Source organism: Globicephala melas, chromosome 20, assembly GCF_963455315.2.
Source record: "Globicephala melas chromosome 20, mGloMel1.2, whole genome shotgun sequence".
In the NCBI taxonomy this organism is placed as follows: domain Eukaryota; kingdom Metazoa; phylum Chordata; class Mammalia; order Artiodactyla; family Delphinidae; genus Globicephala; species Globicephala melas.
The window spans coordinates 773,673-794,151 of record NC_083333.1 but is presented as its reverse complement, the minus strand read 5'-3'; the positions used below and the strand labels follow the sequence as shown (position 1 = coordinate 794,151).

Genomic DNA, 20,479 nt, shown 5'->3' with positions numbered 1-20,479 from the left:
GCGCCACCAGGGAAGTCCCTACCTTTGATTTTTTGAGGCATTCTGTATTAACATTTTGCTTTTTTTGCTAATCCAATATTGGAGAGAAATCCTCCAACAGCAAGAATTCAATCTTGAGTGAAATACCTTATTTCTCAAGTGAAATATTGCACAAACACTTCAGTTGCCACCGGATTGGCAGGGTTAAACATACAGGTTAAAAACATACGGGTTAAAAAAAAAAATCATTACTACAAGAGGAAGGATGAAAATTATTTTTAAGTGCCTCTGCTGAGACAGGTGTTGTCCAATACAATTCATTTCAGCAATTCAAAGCACATTTTCTGATAGCACTAAGATAATAGAACTAAATTTTGAAATAGAATATTCTATAGATTTTAAAATATTAACACTTTTATGTACCATGAGAAGAGTATAATGGATATTTGCAAAAATTCTTATTAAACCACAAGGTTTTACCAGAACAAATACCATAGTTAAGTAAACTTTTTTTTAATTTAAAATTTTTTTAATTGTTTCAAAGTTAAACCCAAGACACACTGACTTCACAGGACATCCAATGAGAAATGTTTTTCTAGGCTGAACACGTGTTTCCCCTTAGTCTCCCCCCAAAAAACATGTACATGTTAATTACTTTCATTTTACAATCACTGCTAAATAAACATTTTTAATATAGTAATGAGTCAATAAGGGAACCAAACCAGATTCAGGACTGAAATAATGCAGTTTTCCATGAAGACATCAAAGCCATATTTTTCACCTCAACCTACAAAGAAAAACAGGAAAGTATCAGTAATTCAAAAGAATATTAAACACTCTTACACATAATAAAACCAGTATCCAAATAGGCTAGAACATATCAGTGTGGAAAAACCACAACCAGAATCAGCTCAGAAGATTAAGGGGTCATGCCCTGGTCAATGCCAACACTGAAGCAATGGCAATGCCAGGTCAGACTATACTTCACTCATCATTGCATCATTGCTTTTCACCTCCTTGTATTATCTAAGAGCAGCCCAACACCCGATTTTCACATCCAAGAAAACTTAGGTTTACCCATGAGAAAAAAAGACTTCTTTTTAGATAAGTTGCAACCATGGGCTTTCAATATTTGATCTTCTACTATTCACCTCAAGCAACTCTGCTGTACAAAAATGCAAACTTGAACAAGTTTTGTTTTGGAGGTGCTTTTTAAAAATTTTTGTAATACAGAGTAGACTGGAGAAGCATTTACAGTTCAGAAAAACATTTCTTGTTTTAGTGAGTCCAAACACCATGCATGATAAAATCTCAGGGATGTCTGTGAAGGGATTTATAATCTAGTTCTAAAGCAAAATCTTTAGAAAAGATTTTCTCCTAAAATCCTTTATAAAGTAAACTCCAGTTCATTTAACATACAATTTGATTTACAATTCTGCTGCCAACAAAGATGAAAAGTATAGTCATAAAAAATTTTATACAAGAGTCTGCTAAAGAGTCCAAGACCCAGGGAGGCTAGGATTTGACAAAGGTCCATAGCAAAATAACAGCAATGCTGGAAAGAGAAACTGAGGTCTGATTACCAGATTTATATTTTTCCACTACCAGCTAAATACAAGGTTTAATTTCATTTTTCTCCAGGCCATGGGCAAGATAAAGGAAACAATGCAAAGCCTGGGTAATTCACAACATGGATGATCAATTTCTGAATGAGAAAGCTGCCTGCATTTTATTCTAAATGACACCTCGTAGTTTACTATCGCTGACATGCTATGCTAAAGTACTAGGATCACAAACAATGTCAACCTCTCCAGCTTTTCAGCATTGTATCTAAATAACAATTCTGGAGACACAACATGCCTCCTTCAGCCATTTATAAATGTCAATAGCTTGATACTCCATAGTTAAAAACGTACAGCTATGGCCTGTGTTCTCCATTCAGCAACTGAATTCCACAAAGAGAGGGAAACTAGTAAAGTGCCTGTTTAGAGACTTGAACCTGTATCTCATCAACCTGTGCAGAAGTAAGTACACGTTACAAAAAGCAAACAGGCTAAGAGAACTTAAATAACCTTGTCTAAAAGCATGAAACTTGTGAGCAGAGCTCCAAGTGTGCTCCAGCCACACACAGAGGGCACACTTTCCTAGTTCTCTTCCTCAGTACGCTTTCCTCTGTCTGGAGCGCCTTCTCTACCCCTTTCAATCTGGAGAAAGTCTGTAGTTCTAAAACCTTGTTCAAACGTCACCTTCTCTGTTAAGTGGTCCCTAACTCCCTCAGTCATCGCCTCCTCTGACTCCCACAGCACTTTTTCCCACCACAGTACGCATCACACGCCAATTATTCACCCATTCACGTCCCCCACCTCCCGTCTCTCCCACCAGCCCCATTACGCAGAGCTCCTAAAGAACCAGGGCTTCCTCTTACTGGCCTTTGCATCCATTACACTCAGAATGATGCCTGGGACACAGAAGGCGGCTCAATAAGCGACAGTTTAATTCAGTCAGTGAACGACCCTCCCTACTAAACCCTAACCGCCTGGATTATACAAGCATCAGCACGGTTTATAAAGCCGACTTACCTCCAACATTTCACATAGGTTAAGGACGTCCCTCAAGTATCTCTAAGCCCTCCGTCCTCCAACTTCTAACTCATGGCATTCTGCATGGCACCCTGCACAGGACCACCGATTCTTATACACGGTGTATCCTCAAAACGATAATAATAACAACAATAATAATACTGCTGCTGATAATAATAATAATAACATCCAAACCCCACCAACTTCAGGAAAGACTGAGACGCCATCCTTCCGGGGAAACACAAGTCCGGATCCAGGGCTCAAACCAAAGCGTCAGGCAGAGGGTCCACAGCCCGATTTGGGAACCCCCCAAAACTCTTACGCCCTAAACTCTCAGGAGGCCTGCCCAGGCCTGCAGAGGCTGACCTCAGCCCACCCGCCGCCGTTCAGTCCCAGAGGTACGGGCTTGGGGCTTCCCACACTGCTCCACCTCGCTACCCCGCCGGCTGCCGCAGCAGCCCGATCCGGACAACCAATCCCGCGACGGCCAGTGGACCACGTGGGCCGCAGCCCTGAGGCTCGGCTGGTGCGAGGAGCAGCCAATCGGAGGGCTAGGCGAACGCCGGGGTTGGGGTGGGGAGGGAGGGCCGGAAGGCGCAGGCGTCTTTGCAGTCTCTTCTTGGCGTGGCGGGCTACATGCTCAAAGTTGAAAGCAAGACCCTGAGTAGTCCCCGCCCGCCCTCCAATTCCCTGATCTCCGACCTTGGGGAGACTGACATCCGGAGTGGTTTTGCTGGTGCCTCGTTTCACAACTGGGGAAGGGCATCTGAGGCGGGCCGTAGAGGGTGTGTGTGCCCTGGCTTTCCAGGAAGAACTATCGATTCAGTGTTCCGACAGTATCGTGCTTGCGCCGAATTCCCGCCTGAGGGCTAGGGGTTGGGGTGGACTTTGATGAATGTGTCCCTCTCTCCCCGACCAGGAGAAACTCATTGGCTTGTCAGGGGCTTGGACGCTTCCTGAATAAGCAAGAGGTGCCACTAAATATCAAAGGACTGCGAAAGAGAGCAAGAAAGACTTCCTGGGAGAGGTGGCATTTGATCTGGGTCTTGAAAGATGCGTTGGATTTGGAGATTCTGGGAGAAAATAATTTAACTCCCGAATTAAATGAGAAAGCATACGGGAGCTTACCAAATTTAGGTAAAGTTGAAACTGGTGTAGTGTTTTCCAAAATTCAGTGAGTTGGAAATACCAGGAGGAAACTTAACAACATAGATGTCCCCCAGCATCAAAACCAAACGACAAACTCCCGCAATCCAGACTTACAGAATCATTAAGCTTGAATCTGGAGTTGGAACCCAGGCGTGTATATTTTTAATAAGTACCCCAGGGGAGATTCTGATTCACACCAAAGTTTCAGGACCAGTGTTAACGTAAAGAAAGGGGGTGATAAGAGATTTGAAAGACAGGGCAAGACTTTGTTAAAGATAGTGGCTTGCTGGCTGTGTAGTTTAGACTACTCTGGAGAAAGTGGGAGATTTAAAGATTTCAGAGTCTGAGGAGATGGGTGATCACAGCTGAAAACTCAATATGCAACTGTGTTTTAAAAATAGATTGAAGGAAGGCAGAGTGAAAGAAGGGGAAGCTATTGCCAAGTGATTGCAATGGTCCAGGTGAGAGCTAGTAAGAAATGGAGAGGTGGCATATGAAGGACAGCAGGAGGAATGTGATGAGTGTCAGATAGGGATGGGGAGAAAGATATGAGGAAATAAATGGAGAAAAATGGAATGTCCTCTGTACCAGACCTATGAAGGACCTCCATTGTACTTTAAGGATAGACTTTAGACAGTGAAGAGAATGGGCCTTTGCAAGTGCTGTTTCCTCTGCCTGGTTTTCCCCTTCCTTCTCCAACGTCCTTTCTCAACCTGGTGCATTCTTTTATTTTTTTTTTTTATTATTATTATTTTTTTCCCGGCACACGGGCCTCTCACTGCTGTGGCCTCTCCCGTTGCGGAGCACAGGCTCCGGACGCGCAGGCTCAGCGGCCATGGCTCACGGGCCCAGCCGCTCCGCGGCATGTGGGATCTTCCCGGACCGGGGCACGAACCCGTGTCCCCTGCATCGGCAGGTGGACTCTCAACCACTGCGCCACCAGGGAAGCCCTCCTTTTTTGTTTTTTTAAGGTAAGTTTTTTGCTTGTCTTTATGGAAATGAGGTTAGTCATTTTTTATGTTTTCTATTTATATTATTTTTGGCTGCGTTGCCGTGCGCAGCCTTTCTAGTTGTGACGAGTGGGGGCTACTCTTCGTTGCGGTGCGCGGGCTTCTCATTGCGGTGGCTTCTCTTGTTGTGGAGCACGGGCTCTAGGTGCACAGGCACAAGCATAGTCACTGTCACTCCTTAGAACACCCCAAGCACAATGTTCATATGTTTCTAGCTCTCCAGAATGGCACTAGAGTGTAGTGATCATGTATATGGACTATAGTATTTGCAAGCACCATAAACTCTCTGTTCCTCAGTTTCCCCATCTGTGAAAAGGGAATAATGACAGTACCTACCTCACAGAGCTGTTACGAGAACTGAATGAGAACAATGCGATAACACCTGGTGTTATCACATATGTTGTATTGCAATGAGTTCTTTAATATATGTGTTCCCCCTCTAGATTGTGAACAGGACATGTGTCTTATTCTTCTTGCTAACAGTAGAGGCTGCATGGCAGAATGATAGTAAATGGGTTTTGGAATCAGATAGATAGGAGTCAAAATCCCAGCTCTGCTACGTACTAGGTGTGTAATCTTCAACTTTACTTCCCTGAACTCAGTTTCTTCATTTATAAGATAGTGAAAATAATGCATGTCTTATAAGTTGTTACGAGGACAATTTGAGATCATCAAAGTTGCAGATCTGGCCCAAAGAAGGCAGTCGCTAAATGGTGCAAATGATGGGTGGCCCCAGGACATAGTACCATGTTCAGAACACAGTAAATGCTTAGTAAGTGATTATCGAATGAAAAGCTGATGTTATATGCCAGGCACCATGCTAACATTTTTATATACATCATCGCACTTCATTCTCCCAAGAACCATATGGAGAAGGCACTATTATTATCGCCACTTTACAAAGAAGGAATGTGAGATTTGGATTATCTTAACGAAGCTTTCTGAGCCAAAAAGTGCTAGAGCTAGGATTTCAAGGCCCTTGGTGCTTTAAAAAACAGCTGACTGAATGAGAGAATGAATGAAAGGAGACTTACCCAGAGTCAGGTGGTGGCGTGGTAGAACCAGCACTGTTACTCTTGGTCACCATGCTATCTAGTCTGCTATTCTAGCCGAATCATCTTGACAAATGAATTGAGAGTGAGATGGACGCTGGTATTTGGTAGTTTGTGTCTACTGACCAGGAAAACTGTGCTATACCTATCTCGGCTGATAAATTGAAGTGCTCGGTGAATAAACACAAATAAATTGGGAGCTCTAGTTCTTCGCCAACTGTCAGCAGTGTGGCCAGATCATTTTCCCAAGACCTAGAAAAAAACCACTGTACAAGCTACTGATTTCAAGTTGCTTTGTATCATGAACATTTGCTTTGAGGTATCAGAGCCAGAATGTGAGCTCCTCGCTGGCCTGATAACGTACTATTCATAGCCAGAGGACTTAACTAAGGAACTCTGAAGAAGGAAGAGAAACCCTCTTTGCTCATCTTTCACATTATCCTTCCTTCTCCTGATTTGGTCCCTAATAGTGCATTAAAGAATAAGAAGGAGAAAACAATACAGTTCCTAGTTCTTCTGCCCCAAAAATGTCCTTCCTGTTGATTGGGAAGGAAAAAGGAGGTACTTAGGTAGATTTCAGATTTTGAAGACTGCAGAGCAATCCAGAATCCCAAACTTGAAAGTCAGTGGAAGGAGTAGGGGCATTTGTATTAAACAGACCTGGCTGTGCATGCCATCTCTTCCACTTAACTAGCCATGTAATCTCAGGTTCCGTATCATGTGCCACACTCCCAGCTTGGTCCCTTGTGCCCAAATGCATATGTCCAGTAAATGATGGTCCTTTTTATCTTTCTAAAAGTAAGTGATATCAGAAGGATTTCAGTGTGAGAGTGAAGCTGAGAATTAAGGTAGGTAGTAGAACTAAAAATGAGACTGGGGACTTCCCTGGCGGTCCAGTAGTTGAGACTCTGTGCTTCCACTGCATGGGGCGCGGGTTCGATCCCTGGTTGGGGAACTAGGATCCCAAATGCCGCGTGGCATGGCCAAGAAATAATAATAATAAATTTTAAAATGAAATAAAAGTGAGACTGAATTTGGAAATGACATGAGTGAAAAAGGGTGAAAGTTGAAGCTGAGAGCAGACCTCTGCAGTTTACTATGTTGCTGTGCTGATTTATTCGTCATAGTATGTATTCTGCCTCCTATCCTGGAAATAACTTTTGAGCCAGACAGGTACAAAGTGTCATGCCAACAAAGCAGAACTCCATAGGAAGAGTAACCTCAGTTAAAAAAAAAAAAAAACCCGAGGGGGTATTCAGAAACCTATTTCAGAATGCCATTTCAGCATAAGCAAATTGGAGTAGAAACAAAGAGTTGTTTGATGGTTTGACTTATGCAGAGAGAAGTATGTTAGTTTCCTGTGGCTGCAGTAACAAATTGCCACAACTTTGGTTGTTTAAAACAATAACAGTTTATTCTCTCACAGCCAGAAGTTTGACATACCAGGGCAGAAATCAAGGTGTCAGCATGGGCTGTGCTCCCCTCAGACGCTCCAGGGGAGAATCCATTTTGTGCCTCTTCCAGCTTCCTGTGCCTGCCGGCATTCCCTCACTTGCGGCCACATCACTCCGATCTCTGCCTCTGTGGTCACATTGCCCCCTCCTCTTTTGTAGGTATCAAATCTCTCTCTACCTCATTCTTTTTTTTTTTAAGATTTTTTTTGATGTGGACCACTTTTTCAAATCTTTATTGAATTTGTTACAATATTGCTTCTGTTTTATGTTTTTGGTTTTTTGGCCACAAGGCATGTGGGGTCTTAGCTCCCTGACCAGGGATCGAACCCACACCCCCTGCACTGGAAGGCGAAGTCTTAACCACTGGACCGCCAGGGAAGTCCCTCTACTGAATTCTTATGAGAACACTTGTGATTGGATTTAGGGCCCACATGGATAATCCAGAATAATTTCCTCATCTCAACATCCTTTCTTAATCACATATGTAAAGACCCTTTGTCCTTGTAAGTTAACGTTAATAGGTTCATCATCATCATCATCATCAATAATTGCTGGCAATATTCACTTGTTCCAGTTTAACCAGCATCCCCAAAAGAGATAACTGTCTCTTACCTGTTTATTTTTTTCACTTAATTGTTTTTTTTAATTACGCAAACAATTGATGTTCATTGTAGACCATTTAGAAAATACAGAAAAGTTAAAGAAAAAAAGGATGGGAAAAGAAATTCAGTGAAAAATCATCTGTAATCCTCTCACCCAGGGGTAGCCAGACCTTCACCAAAGAGTATTTTTCTAGGCTGGGTCTTGTGTCCAACAAAGAGGAAAAGTAGGAAAAAGAGAATAAAAGTGAATAGAATAGGACAAACGATTTGGAAGGTGATAGAATAGGTTAATATTGTTCATAATAGATATGTACAGGACAGCTTAATCTAAAATAAATGTAGAGCTTTGAAGTGAAATTAACCATGACAGGAGATGCTTGTATGATGTATAGAAATAACACTCAGCCCTTTAGAGGAGGGACGTTTTAGCTTTGGCCCCTCACTTGAAAACCCCTGAATTTCCCCACTAATACTTCATTCTCTCCCAGAGGTCAGACCCTGGCCTGCCAATCTGCCCTGTCATAGGCTTTTCTTGAGTCTTTATCAGCCTTCCTCAGGGGTCAATGTTATGAAGACTAGGGGAGTCTGGCAGAGTTCCTGCTCCTCCCAGGCTGATATCAAAGGGCAACAGGGGCTGTGACAGAAGGCAAACATTCAGACCAAAGCCAGATGTGGAACTGAAGCAACAAGAGGAAAAGCAAGAGCATCAGGTAAAAAAAAAAAAATGTTTTTTTAAATCTCATTCCTCTCAGTTTATGTCTGAGAGCATGAAGAGCTTAGTAAAATCATAGCTCAGGAGCAACTTGTAAAGGAGAATGAGTGAGAAGTTTGGGGAAATGTGGAGCAGATGTTCATATGGAGCTAGACTCTCAGAAAACTTTGTATCTATCATGGTTGTCATCAGCAACCAAGTAACATCAATGAGCCTTGGGAGTCATGAGAGTATAGTTCTGCTAGTTCAAAAGCAATTAGATTTATTTGTGAGTCCCAGCAGGTGGAAGTTATAGGGAGACAAATTATAGCTGAAAATAAGGAAGCTATTTCGTTTCTTTTCTTTTTTTTTCTTTTTGCGGTACGCGGGCCTCTCACTGCTGTGGCCCCTCCCGTTGCGGAGCACAGGCTCCGGATGCGCAGGCCCAGCGGCCATGGCTCACGGGCCTAGCCGCCCTGCGGCATGTGGGATCTTCCCGGACCGGGGCATCCCCTGCATCGGCAGGCGGACTCTCAACCACTGCGCCACCCGGGAAGCCCGAGGCTATCTTTTTATTGGAGTGGATGATAGGAGTAAGAAAGTTCTGGGATGTGCTAAAGAAAAAAGGTTGAACGTGATTCTTTGAAAAAGAAAATAGAAAACACAATATACAAATTACCTTGTGTCCATTTTTGCCAGTCTCAATGCCAGATAGATTTCACAGTCAAACTCTTGGATGTGTTAGCTGGGGGAGAGCTATATGGCTATGCTTGTGTGATCAGAGTGAAGCCATTCTGTGGTGCACTTTTCTCAGAAGCTCCCTGTTCCTGGATGGTGAAGGACAAGGATATTTGCAAACTGACAACTCAGGAATGGGTAGACATGGTGATGGACACAGATCCAGGTAAGATGGAGAAAACTCCCTCCCTGTCCTTTCTACCTCTTTGGAACCTGTATATTAAACAGGTCTCCCATGTTTCCTATGACTTTGAACTTCTCATACACACTAAATTCTGTGTTTTTTGAATCTTCAAGTATCCTACTTTCCATACATGAGAAAATTTTGTTGGGTGATGAGAAGCCCAAATGAAGTATCTTATAAAAGGCAATTTCCCACATCAGATGAAAAGAAAATTGTCTGGGGATGATTGCCTTACAGTGATGTATTGGAACTGGCTCTTACTGGCTCAAGAGGCATTTGTTAACTTTTCAGGAATGTTTTGAGCCAGTTGTTAAACAGTCATTACTAAAAATTAAGTTTTATAAAGTTACAGTTCAATAAATTGTATTTAAAACAAATTTGTTTATTTATTTACTTTTTTCTTCTTTGCGGTACGTGGGCCTCTCACTGTTGTGGCCTCTCCCGTTGTGAAGCACAGGCTCCAGACACGCAGGCTCAGTGGCCATGGCTCATGGGCCCAGCCTCTCCGCGGCATGTGGGATCTTCCCGGACCAGGGCACGAACCCGTGTCCCCTGCATCGGCAGGCGGACTCTCAGCCACTGCGCCACCAGGGAGGCCCAAGACATTTGGACTGTTTTTAAACTTGGGAAATATAACATTTGAAAAAACAATTTTAATTTGGAGCAAAATAACATTTGAAAAAAAACAAGTTTAAGTTGGCAAATGGATGCCACAATCGAAACAGCAGAAACCTGCTACAGTTTCCAAAACAAAGCCTGTCCGATGCAGAAAACGCACATTTGAAGCAAATTAAAGAATTTGGACATTTTTGAAAACAGGGCCCAATATCTTGAAGTTTCACCACAAAATTTTGAAAAAGTGCAAAGAACTTTTTTCTTTTTTTCCAGAAGCGGATCTTTTTGGTTTCTTGTTTTTTTTCTTTTCTTGTTGAATCTGCCCGGAGAGCTTCTTGTTTTTTGGTTGTTGTTTTTTTCTTTCTTCTTTCTTGATCCTCTTTTTTGTTGTTGGTTTTGAATTCTTGTTGCCCCAGCCCCCCTTCCTGTTCCTCCCCTTTCTGACTCCCCGTCCCCCCTCGCTGGGAGTGGAGGTGATGGGTGGGGAGGAGCGGGGAGGGGTGAGGACATTTAGGACAGGACCTCGGAGGGAAGGAGACCAGCCTGAACTGTTGGAAGGCCACTGGAGGTTCAGGAACAAAGGGAAGAACAGGATTGAGGGAGGACACAGAGAGGGCACTGCCCACCTAGGAGCTCCTGGTCAAAGTCAGGTGGAAGGAGGTGTCATAGAAGGTCCTAAGAGACAGGAGGCAGGAAGCTGTCTGTGAGGGGTTGGAGGGGAGTGTCTCAGGGACCTGTTGGTTGACCTTCTGCCAGGAGGGAAGTTCCTAGCGGCATGAGGGAGGTGGGCAAAGGCACTGGGGACCAGCTGTGGAGGCCCAGGCCTGGATCTTATTTGCCTGAGTGCCCAGGCTGGTCAGAGATTGCAGGTGTCAAGAAAGAGGAGGGCCTGGAGGCCAGGGGTGACGCCAGCACAGGCACTGTGGCTGCATCGTGGAGGAGCTGCAGGGGCAGGGACCCTGGCCAGCCCTCTCAGACTCCCACCCTCTTCCGGAAGTAGTTACCCCTCAAGGGGCCTTCTACATATGGGAGTGATCATGGGATCCTTTGGGGACATGGCAAGAGAAGGGTCCAGAGCTCAGGACTTAGGCCAGTTTGGGGGAGAGCTGCACCCTGGCTTCATTAGGCAGGCTGTTTCCCACCCTGCCGCCTCTGGCCACAGTAATTAAGCTGGGGGTTGCCATGGTAACTGGGGAGGAGACCAAGCCCCTAGGGACCCTAGGGCCTGGTACCCCCTCACCCACAGACCAGGCTACCATGTGGAGCTGAGGCCCACGGCCTGAGTCGAAGGAAACGCCTGGACCCTCCCAGGATCTCTAGCTCAGTGGCAGCCTTGGGAGCTCGCTCTTCCTAGAAGCAGGAAGGAGATTTGCTGTGTGTGTGTGGCGAGGGGTTCCTCTTGGTCCAGCAGATGCCCTGAGGAGGGCCAGCCCCCAGCCCTGCCTCTGCTAGGCTTCTTGGAAGGTCTGCCAGGCATGGGGAGAAGTGCTGTAGGGCACACCGGCAGGAGGTGGGGAGGGATCTTCTGCCAGGGTTAGCTGGAGAGGGAGGGAGGAGAATCCGGTCTTGCCCCCCAGGGATGGGAGTGACATGTCCCCTGAGCTCTGGGCTGGAATTCAGCAGGCCTGGGAGCTGGGCGGTGCTGCTTCTGGTCTGACTGTGTCCTTGTCCCCCACCTACCTACCCGCCCACCTACCCGCCCCCTCCCCACGCAGATATCTGGGACCCCGGGAAGAACCCGGTGATGCTGTTTCTGCATGGTGGGTCCTACATGGAAGGCACCGGGAACATGTTGGATGGCTCTGTCCTGGCCACCTACGGCAACGTCATTGTAGCCACACTCAACTACCGGCTTGGGGTGCCTGGTGAGGGTGGGCAGCCAACTCTAGGGCCTGGAGTCTGGGAGGAGGACCTGCTGGCAGGGTTCCTCTAAACCCAGCAGAAGCAGAATGGCTTCTGGGTTGGACTGAGCTGCCCAGAAAGAGGGAAAGCGTGCTGTGACACCCCCAGGAAGCCCCCTTTCTTCCTCTACCCCCAGGTTTTCTCAGCACTGGGGACCAGACTGCAAAAGGCAACTACGGGCTCGTGGACCAGATCCAGGCCCTGTGCTGGCTCAGTGAGAACATTGCCCACTTTGGCGGCGACCCTGAGCGCATCACCATCTTCGGATCTTGGGCAGGGGCCTCCTGTGTCAACCTTCTGATCCTCTCCCACCATTCGGAAGGTACCAGCCACCTCCTCAGCCTGTCCCTCTTGTCCCCTTTCTCACACCCCCAACCCCACCAGGTCCCCCTTCTCCTCCCTCGGGCTGATACAGCCCAGCCTAAAGCCTGCCTGTCCCACCAGGGCTGTTCCAGAAGGCCATCGCCCAGAGTGGCACTGCTATTTCTAGCTGGTCTGTCAACTATCAGCTGCTCAAGTACATGCGGCTGCTGGCGGCCAAGGTGGGCTGTGACCGGGAGGACAGCGCCGAGGCTGTGGAGTGTCTGTGCCGGAAGCCTTCTCGGGAGCTGGTGGACCAGGACGTACAGCCCGCCCGGTATGGGGGTGGGAGAGGGCCAGGTCCAGGCCTCCATTCTCCTTGCTGGTTCCAAGGAGGTTGAGGGTGAGAGGTGCCCGCAGGCCACAAGCATTCCATTTAGCCAGGAGATATGGACTTCAAGGCCCTCCCAGGGCCCTGCCTTCTCCCAGAAGCCTTCCCTAGGCAGAGGTGCCTAAACAGAGCCAGTGTGCACGAGGCTCCATGAAGTGCTTGAGGGAGGACTTCCCGAGAGGTCAAGTACCCTGAAGGGCTCAGAAGGTTTTAGCTAGGGGAAAGGGGTCTTCTGAGCACAGGACTCAGCAGGCTGTGAGCTGAGAGGAGGCCGGTGAACAGGTGATGCGACCTTGACCCCTTCTCCCCAGCTACCATATCGCCTTTGGGCCCGTGGTGGACGGTGACGTGGTCCCCGATGACCCTGAGATCCTCATGCAGCAGGGAGAATTCCTCAACTATGACATGCTCATCAGTGTCAACCAGGGAGAGGGCCTCAAGTTCGTGGAGGACTCGGCGGAGAGCGAGGACGGCGTGTCCGCCAGAGCCTTCGACTTCACCATCTCCAACTTTGTGGACAACCTGTATGGCTACCCGGAGGGCAAGGATGTGCTGCGGCAGACCATCAAGTTTATGTACACGGACTGGGCTGACAGGGACAATGGTGAGATGTGGCGCAAGACCCTGCTGGTGCTCTTTACCGGCCACCAGTGGGTGGCACCGGCTGTGGCCACCGCCAAGTTGCACGCTGACTACCAGTCCCCTGTCTACTTTTACACCTTCTACCACCACTGCCAGGCTGAGGGCCGGCCCGAGTGGGCAGATGCAGCACACGGGGATGAGCTACCATATGTCTTTGGTGTGCCCACGGTGGGTGCCACCGACCTCTTCCCCTGCAACTTCTCCAAGAATGATGTCATGCTCAGCGCCGTGTTCATGACCTACTGGACCAACTTCGCCAAGACCGGGTGAGGGCCAGAGGGGCTGGGTCGGGCATCCCTGCAGGTCAGGGCACACACCGCCTCCATCCTCAGCCCCTTCTCTCCCTCTCCTTCACACGGCCATCATTCCTCCATCAAGGCACTCTTGCCTTCTCGACTCAGACACCTGCCGGACAGCTCTTCTGTGTGTGTTGAAGACTCAGAAGAGTTGGACAGAGAGGTCCCTGTCTTTTCTGGGGGGTGGGCTCACTTGGTGCCTTTGGCTCCGTGTCTGTCTCTCCTTCCCTCCCTTGCCCACCCAGCTCTCTCCTTCTCCTCCCAGAGCTCTGCCCGCTGTCTGAGTGCTCCCATCTGTGTATCTGAGTGTGTGTGAGGGTTTGTGTCTGTCTGTCTATTGCTGTCTCTGCCTCTCTCTCTTGAAATCTATTGATATCTCTGCTTGCTTTGATCTAGTTACTCTGTACTCGCTGGTTTCCCCCTGGCTGTCTCTCATGTCCTTTTGTGTCTCTGTTTCCATATGTCTCTATCTCATTCATTCTCAGACTCTGCCTCTGTCACTGGTGGTCTGTCTCTGCCCTCTCTGCCCCTCTGCCCTCATCTCAGACTGTCTCTGGCAGTCTGGCTCCATCCCTATTTGTCTGTCTGTCCGTTCGTCTCTGGCAGTTTCTCTGTCTCTTCGTATCCGTCTCTGTCTCTCTTCCCGTCTCCCCAGCTCTCTGCATCTCTGTCCATTTCTCTCCCCATTCGTCCCATAGCACGCCCCCACCCCTGCCTTTCATGGGAGCCTCACCCTTACTCCTCCTTTCCCTGCCCCGCTGTGTCCACAGCGACCCCAACCAGCCGGTGCCACAGAACACCAAGTTCATCCACACCAAGCGCAACCGCTTCGAGGAGGTGGTGTGGAGCAAGTTCAACAGCAAGGAGAAGCAGTACCTGCACATCGGCTTGAAGCCGCGCGTGCGCGCCAACTACCGCGCCAACAAGGTGGCCTTCTGGCTGAAGCTCGTGCCGCACCTGCACAACCTGCACACGGAGCTCTTCACCACCACCACGCGCCTCCCTCCCTACGCCACGCGCTGGCCGCCGCGCCCGCCCCCTGGTGCCCCCGGCACTCGCCGCCCCCGCCTCCCCCCGCCCCCCACCCCCGCCTCCGGCCACCCTGCCGCCCGAGCCCGAGCCGGGCCCCCAGGCCTACGACCGCTTCCCCGGGGACTCCCGAGACTACTCCACGGAGCTCAGCGTCACCGTGGCCATGGGCGCCTCCCTCCTCTTCCTCAACATCCTTGCCTTCGCCGCTCTCTACTACAAGCGGGACCGGCGGCAGGAGCTGCGGTGCAGGCGGCTCAGCCTTCCCCCCAACCCCGCCCCGGCGGCTCGGGCACCGGCGTGCTCGGCGGGGCACTCTGCTCCCTGCTGCCGGCCGTGAGCTGCCACCCGAGGAGAAGCTGGTGTCGCTGCAGCTGAAGCGGGGCGGGGGCGTCGGGGCGGAACCTGCGGAGGCCCTGCGCCCCGCCTGCCCGCCCGACTACACCCTGGCCCTGCGCCGGGCGCCGGACGATTTGCCACTGTTGGCCCCCCGGGGCCCTGACCCTGCTGCCCAGCGGCCTGGGGCCACCCCCTCCCCCGCCGCCCCCCTCCCTCCATCCCTTTGGGCCCTTCCCCCCGCCTCCCCCCACCTCTACCAGCTACAACAACACGCTCCCCCATCCCCACTCCACCACTCGGGTATAGGGGGCGGCTCGGGGAGGCCCCCCTCCCCGGCCCTCCCGGCCAGCTCAGAAGGCAGGGAGGAGGACTTGGCGGACAGGCTTTTGTCGTGTGGAGCTGTGACACATCGAGGAGCTTTAGGTGGACATGGGTTTCCTCGCCGGGATGTGTGCGCTTCTCCCGCGCGGAGTGGCCCGTTCTCTTCTCCGGACGTGGGCCTTTGAACAAGTGGGGGGGTGTTTTTTCCCCTCCGTCGTCTGGACACCCGTCTTCGGTGTGTGGAGACGTGGAAGTATTTTCCCACGTGGAGGTGTGCTTTCTCACGAGGGGGTGAGAAACCATGTGCAGGGTGAGGGTTTTTTTTGCCGCCCTGGACACATGTTGGCTCCCTCAAAGAATTTCTGTGGGGATTTGTGCCCCCACCTCCTCCCTCCTCCCACCCCCCTGGAGACCCTGGAAGTGGTGTGTTCACAAACAGCGACCCTTGGCCACCGGACGACGCAGGGTGGTGCCTGGGAAGTAGCGAGGAAATCACAGCCCCCCTGCCCTGCCCCCAGCCCTCCCGCCCCAGCGAAGCATGTGTATCCCCCGTGGCACAAGTGAGGTGAAGCACGGTCTCCCCCGGGCAGGCCTCGCCTGCCACAGATGACAGACACACATTCCCTGCCACGGGGAAGAGAGGAGACCTTGCATCCCTGTGCTGCCTGGGAACTTGTCTTCCCCTGGGTCCAGGATGCATTTCTGAGTGGAAACATGTTCTTGCATGTGGATGTACGTTTTCCCATGCAGACGACCCCTTTCTCTCCAGCACTTCCCTGCATCTTAGGGCCTCAGGCCCAGCACTTAACTTCTCACACAGCAGGTGTGAAAGGACTTCAAACTGACAGAAGCTGAGGGGGAGGGACAAACCCTGAGGAGATGAACAGACCCTAAGCTCTGCCCTTCCTTCCCCTAGAGTTCCGGGGGTGGGGTGGGGTGGGGGGCTGCGTGGCACCTGCCACCCACAGAGGCCGTGCATGTTTGACCAAAGCCCTCACCGCGGTCTGAGGGCAGCGCTTCTTCCCTCAGTCCTCAGACCGTCGCTCATCCGTGCCAAACTGCTGAGGTGGGTTTGAGGGGCGAAGACCCCCCAAAACTTGCCAAGGATTCCTCAGCCCTGGGCCAGGGCAGGTAGGATACAGGAGAGGGGGAGGTGGCAGCTAAAGGGGTCCCGCCTGCGTCCCTCTTCTCGCCATGTCTCATCCCTCCCTCTCTGCCCCTGTTTTCCCTCCCCCCTTCGCCGTCCCCCTCTGAAGACATCCCTTCCTGGTCTCAAGCCAGCTTCTCCCCTCAGCTGCCCACCCCCTCCTTTGACCTGCCCCCTCTCCCCTGGGCCTCCAGGGCTGAAGGAAAGGAGCAGTGGAGGGGGGAGGGGAGGAGAGCAGGGGAGAAAGTCTTCCCCGGACAGGTTGGGGGAGAGAACGGGGTCAGCTGTACTGAGGAACAGATGGAGGGGGCAGTGGGGGACAGCGCTTGGGCAGACACCAGCAGGAAGAATTTGATTTGGAAGGATGTGTGTAAGGTGACTGCCCAAAGAGAAACGGTTTGGGCCTCTGGGGAAAGGAACAATGTCGGGAAGTGTTTCAAGGGACACCAGCGGAGAAGGAGCCAATCCTTGTCTGCTGGCATTTTGTGGGTTCATTGGTGCCAAATTTGAATAGGGGGTGGAGTGCTGTCTTCCACTGACCCCCAAATCCCTGGTCTTGGCTCCCCAGAACTTTGCCTCCTGACTGTCCCTTCTGCCCCCACCTCCACCCATGGAAACTTAGTTCTTTTCCTACCCCTTCCCCTGCCTGGTCTAGCTCCTTTCCAAACAGCCCTGCCTTCTAAATGCTAGGGACCTGGGCCCTGAACCCTGTAGACAGATGCCCCCCAAACTGGGGCATGGGAGGGGGGCTGGGGGACCCCATGATTCAGCCACGGACTCCAATGCCCAGCCCCTGCCCCCAGAACAACTCCTTGACAATCCCATGTCCCCACCCCAACCCTTCGCGGCTCTGTACACATTTTTAAACCTGGCAAAAGATGAAGAGAATATTGTAAATTGTCGGAGTCCAGCTCCAACGAGTCCAGGTAAACCTGAGGGATGGACGGCGTCGGCGAAGGAAACAAGACCTGACACCCTTTGTAGATGTCAGCACGTCAAGTACAAATTTATTTTTCAGAGCAAGTATTTATATATAGGCAGGTTTCATCATCATGTACAAAATCAAAACATCTCAACATGTTCTAACCTCAAAATATTTTTGTCAGTTTTCTGAAAATGTCCCCAGTTTCTAGATGTACTAACAAGATAATTCCCCAAGTTCTCATTAGTTGCAGGTTATTTTCTAATAGTTAAGCCAAGCTATTATGAAAGTCTTTAATACAGAAGTGCAATCTTCGTGTTCTTTCTGCATGGGCAAGTTTTTTTTTTTTAAACATCTTTATTGGGGTATAATTGCTTTACAATGGTGTGTTAGTTTCTGCTTTATAACAAAGTGAATCAGTTATACATATACATATGTTCCCATATCTCTTCCCTCTTGCGTCTCCCTCCCTATCCCACCCCTCCAGGCGGTCACAAAGCACCGAGCTGATCTCCCTGTGCTATGCGGCTGCTTCCCACTAGCCATCTACCTTACGTTTGGTAGTGTATATATGTCCGTGCCTCTCTCTCGCTTTGTCACAGCTCACCCTTCCCTCTCCCCATATCCTCAAGTCCGTTCTCCAGCAGGTCTGTGTCTTTATTCCTCTCTTACCCCTAGGTTCTTCATGACACTTTTTTTCTTAAATGCATGGGCAAGTTTTTTGAATAGTGCCTTAAAAATATTTACAATATATCCTACAGTTCCTGTGTACCTGACTCCACTAGTAGCACTTACAATACCTCCTATGCTCCTGTTTATCACCTGGCAATTGTTGCCAGAGTATTAACCTTTCTTTATAGTGGACCCATATGAAAGCAAAATCATCAACAGCCCCTTCGTAGGGCCACTGTTGTTCAATTGGGGGTGTTTTCCATAGGAACATCCCTATATTTCCATTTGTGTATTGCGTTCGCAGTTTCCTGGGGCTGAAATAGGTACTTTCCATTTTGTAATAACAATAGTGGGGGGGGGGTAGTAATTTTTCTCATTTTCCTAACCCTGGGCGCAAATCCCCCTTGTGCTGTTTCCATAGATGAGCTTAACACAACCAAACAAATCAATAGAGATGTAGTCCACCGTCCTGGCACAGTGCTGCTTTGCAGTCCTGCCTTTGATTGCATCATGACTTTGTCACGGCGCAGGGACTCCAGGATGGAATATTGTAAATATAAAAGTTTAACTGTTGGTTTTGCCTGCTGTTATGTTGGGAGGTAGGGGTGGGGCTCTGAAGAGACAAACCCTGGAGAAGTGACTCTGCCAGTGAGGGAGGAGGAGGGGTCCGAGCCCACAGCCCTTTCCAATGAACAGCTCTGAGGTCAGAGAGAAAGGGGGAGTGAGTGCTGGGGTGAGGTGGTCATTGGTAATGGGGTTGTTCAGGGAGTTAAGATCAGGACCAGTGTTTGTGCAGAGGTCAGAGCCTGGTGTAGAGGACCAGGCAGGGGCTGATGGGGACAGACACCAAACAGGCCAGAGGGCCTATGGGCTGGTGCAGGTGGCTGGCTACAGGAGAGACATGCAAGGTGAAGGGTTTGGCCTCTGCTAAGCCCTGGCCCAGGCTGGAGGGTCAAACACAGGCCCAGGACTCTCCCTCTTGGCACACTGTGAGGGAGAGCCCCACATCGTTGTGACGCACTTACCCCCAGGAGCCTCTGGGACAGGAAGGCGGCCGGTAGTACTGTGGGCACAGTAGGTTGGGGCCCTAGGGACCCCCATGGCCACGGCCACTCAGTCAACTGTGTCCTCCCCCACCTAGCTCTGGCGCAGACTCCATGGCTTCTTACACCAAGTGTTTCGTGTTATTTGTGAGAAAGGTAAGTGGAGGATGGGGAGGTTGGGGAATAGGAAAGGCAGAAACCAGGTGTTCTAGACCTGACCTTAAGTGGACCCCTTCCCCTCCCGCTCTCCCTGCTCAGACACCATAACTATGCAGCTTTTCTTCCTGCAACCTGCCTCTCCATTCCTGGAGGAGCCAGGCTCCCCACCAGCCTCTCACCTGTCCCCGATCCACAGAAGCTTCTAAGTTATGCTCACCTGGGAAGCAGACCCAGCCCCCGAAGCAGAGCGCCCCTGCAGTCTGCCTTCGGTGCACCATGGACCCTGTGAAAATGATCGTGTCCCCCCCACCCACTCGCCGCTATCGCCGTCGAGACTCTTCAGCACGCCGCACCCACTGCCCCATAGCCTGGGCCCCTGACAACTGACAGCGATGACGAGAAGCCCCCACGTCAGCACACAACAATCTGCCCCCACAACTGGAATTGCCCCAAGGACTGGGAAGGCTTTCAGTCCACCCAGGGGTTCTGGACTCCCTGGGCCCAGGATGCTGTGGAGCCACCTACCCAGACCATCTGCTTCCAGCAAACTGTAGCGGGAAGGCCGCTCAAAAGAGAGGCAGTCAGAGCTGGGCCTACAGGCCTACGCGTACCCTGTGAACCCCCGCCCCACAGCCCTCAGGCCCTGAGCCACAAGAACGGTTGGGGGGTGCCCCAAGCAGAACAGGAGCAGTGCTCGCCAGCCCAGCCACCCATCCTGGGCCCAGCCCACGTCGCAGACATCCCCCGGCGCCACTCCCCAGGGCGCATAGCCTATAATGCCAGAGACGTGAGGCGGCAGCTGTGGGAGCTGACCAGGGAGGTGGAGGCCCTCTCCCACTGTTACCCCCCGGTCTCTGGATCCAGCATGGCTGAGGGGACGGGAAAGGCCTAGGTATACCGTTCCCTGACAGAGAGGTGACTGGGAGAAGAATAAAAAGAAGAGAGGAGGTGGTTTGTGGTGGTTTGGGGGGTGCCAGGGCCCACACAACCACAGGGAATTCCCGGGATGCCCAGTGATTAGGACTACACGCTTTCATTGCTGACGGCCCCAGTTCAATCCCTGGTCGGGGAACTAAGATCCTGCAAACCACACTGCATGGCCAAAAAGAAAAAAAAAGAGAGAAAGAAAGAGAAACAGCTAGCGGGCATTTTCCGTCAAGACTGCAAACACACAGCAGGTGCTCAATATAGACCCACTTAATGGAATCAGCTTAAAATGATCGATAACGTTAGTCAAATGAAAATGAACAGAGAAGCAGGGTG

General features: G+C 50.3%; 1 protein-coding gene, 1 long non-coding RNA gene, 1 other non-coding gene and 1 pseudogene across 3 annotated transcripts; 2 read left to right on the top strand and 2 right to left on the bottom strand.

Annotated features, from left to right (window-relative positions):
- Window positions 1–239: 239 nt before the first annotated feature.
- LOC132594307 (uncharacterized) lies at window positions 240–3,018 on the bottom strand. The gene is made up of 2 exons (XR_009560488.1): window positions 2,559–3,018; window positions 240–766 (listed from the first exon to the last, which is right to left on the bottom strand). It is a non-coding gene; the product is annotated as an uncharacterized lncRNA (long non-coding RNA).
- On the bottom strand, window positions 887–979 carry LOC132594358 (Z30 small nucleolar RNA). The gene has a single exon (XR_009560511.1). It is a non-coding gene; the product is annotated as a Z30 small nucleolar RNA (small nucleolar RNA).
- An 8,701-nt stretch (window positions 3,019–11,719) lies between the features above and the next one.
- Window positions 11,720–16,177, top strand: LOC132594183 (neuroligin-2-like; the record flags this gene model as incomplete). Its single annotated transcript, XM_060290742.1, is given in 9 exon segments — window positions 11,720–11,918; window positions 12,092–12,277; window positions 12,400–12,592; window positions 12,958–13,554; window positions 14,355–14,667; window positions 14,669–14,887; window positions 14,890–14,926; window positions 14,929–15,101; window positions 15,103–16,177. Coding segments are annotated over 9 exon segments (2,073 nt in total), but the record flags the coding sequence as incomplete, so codon positions are not given.
- On the top strand, window positions 15,575–20,135 carry LOC132594181 (spermatid maturation protein 1-like; annotated as a pseudogene).
- Window positions 20,136–20,479: the final 344 nt, after the last annotated feature.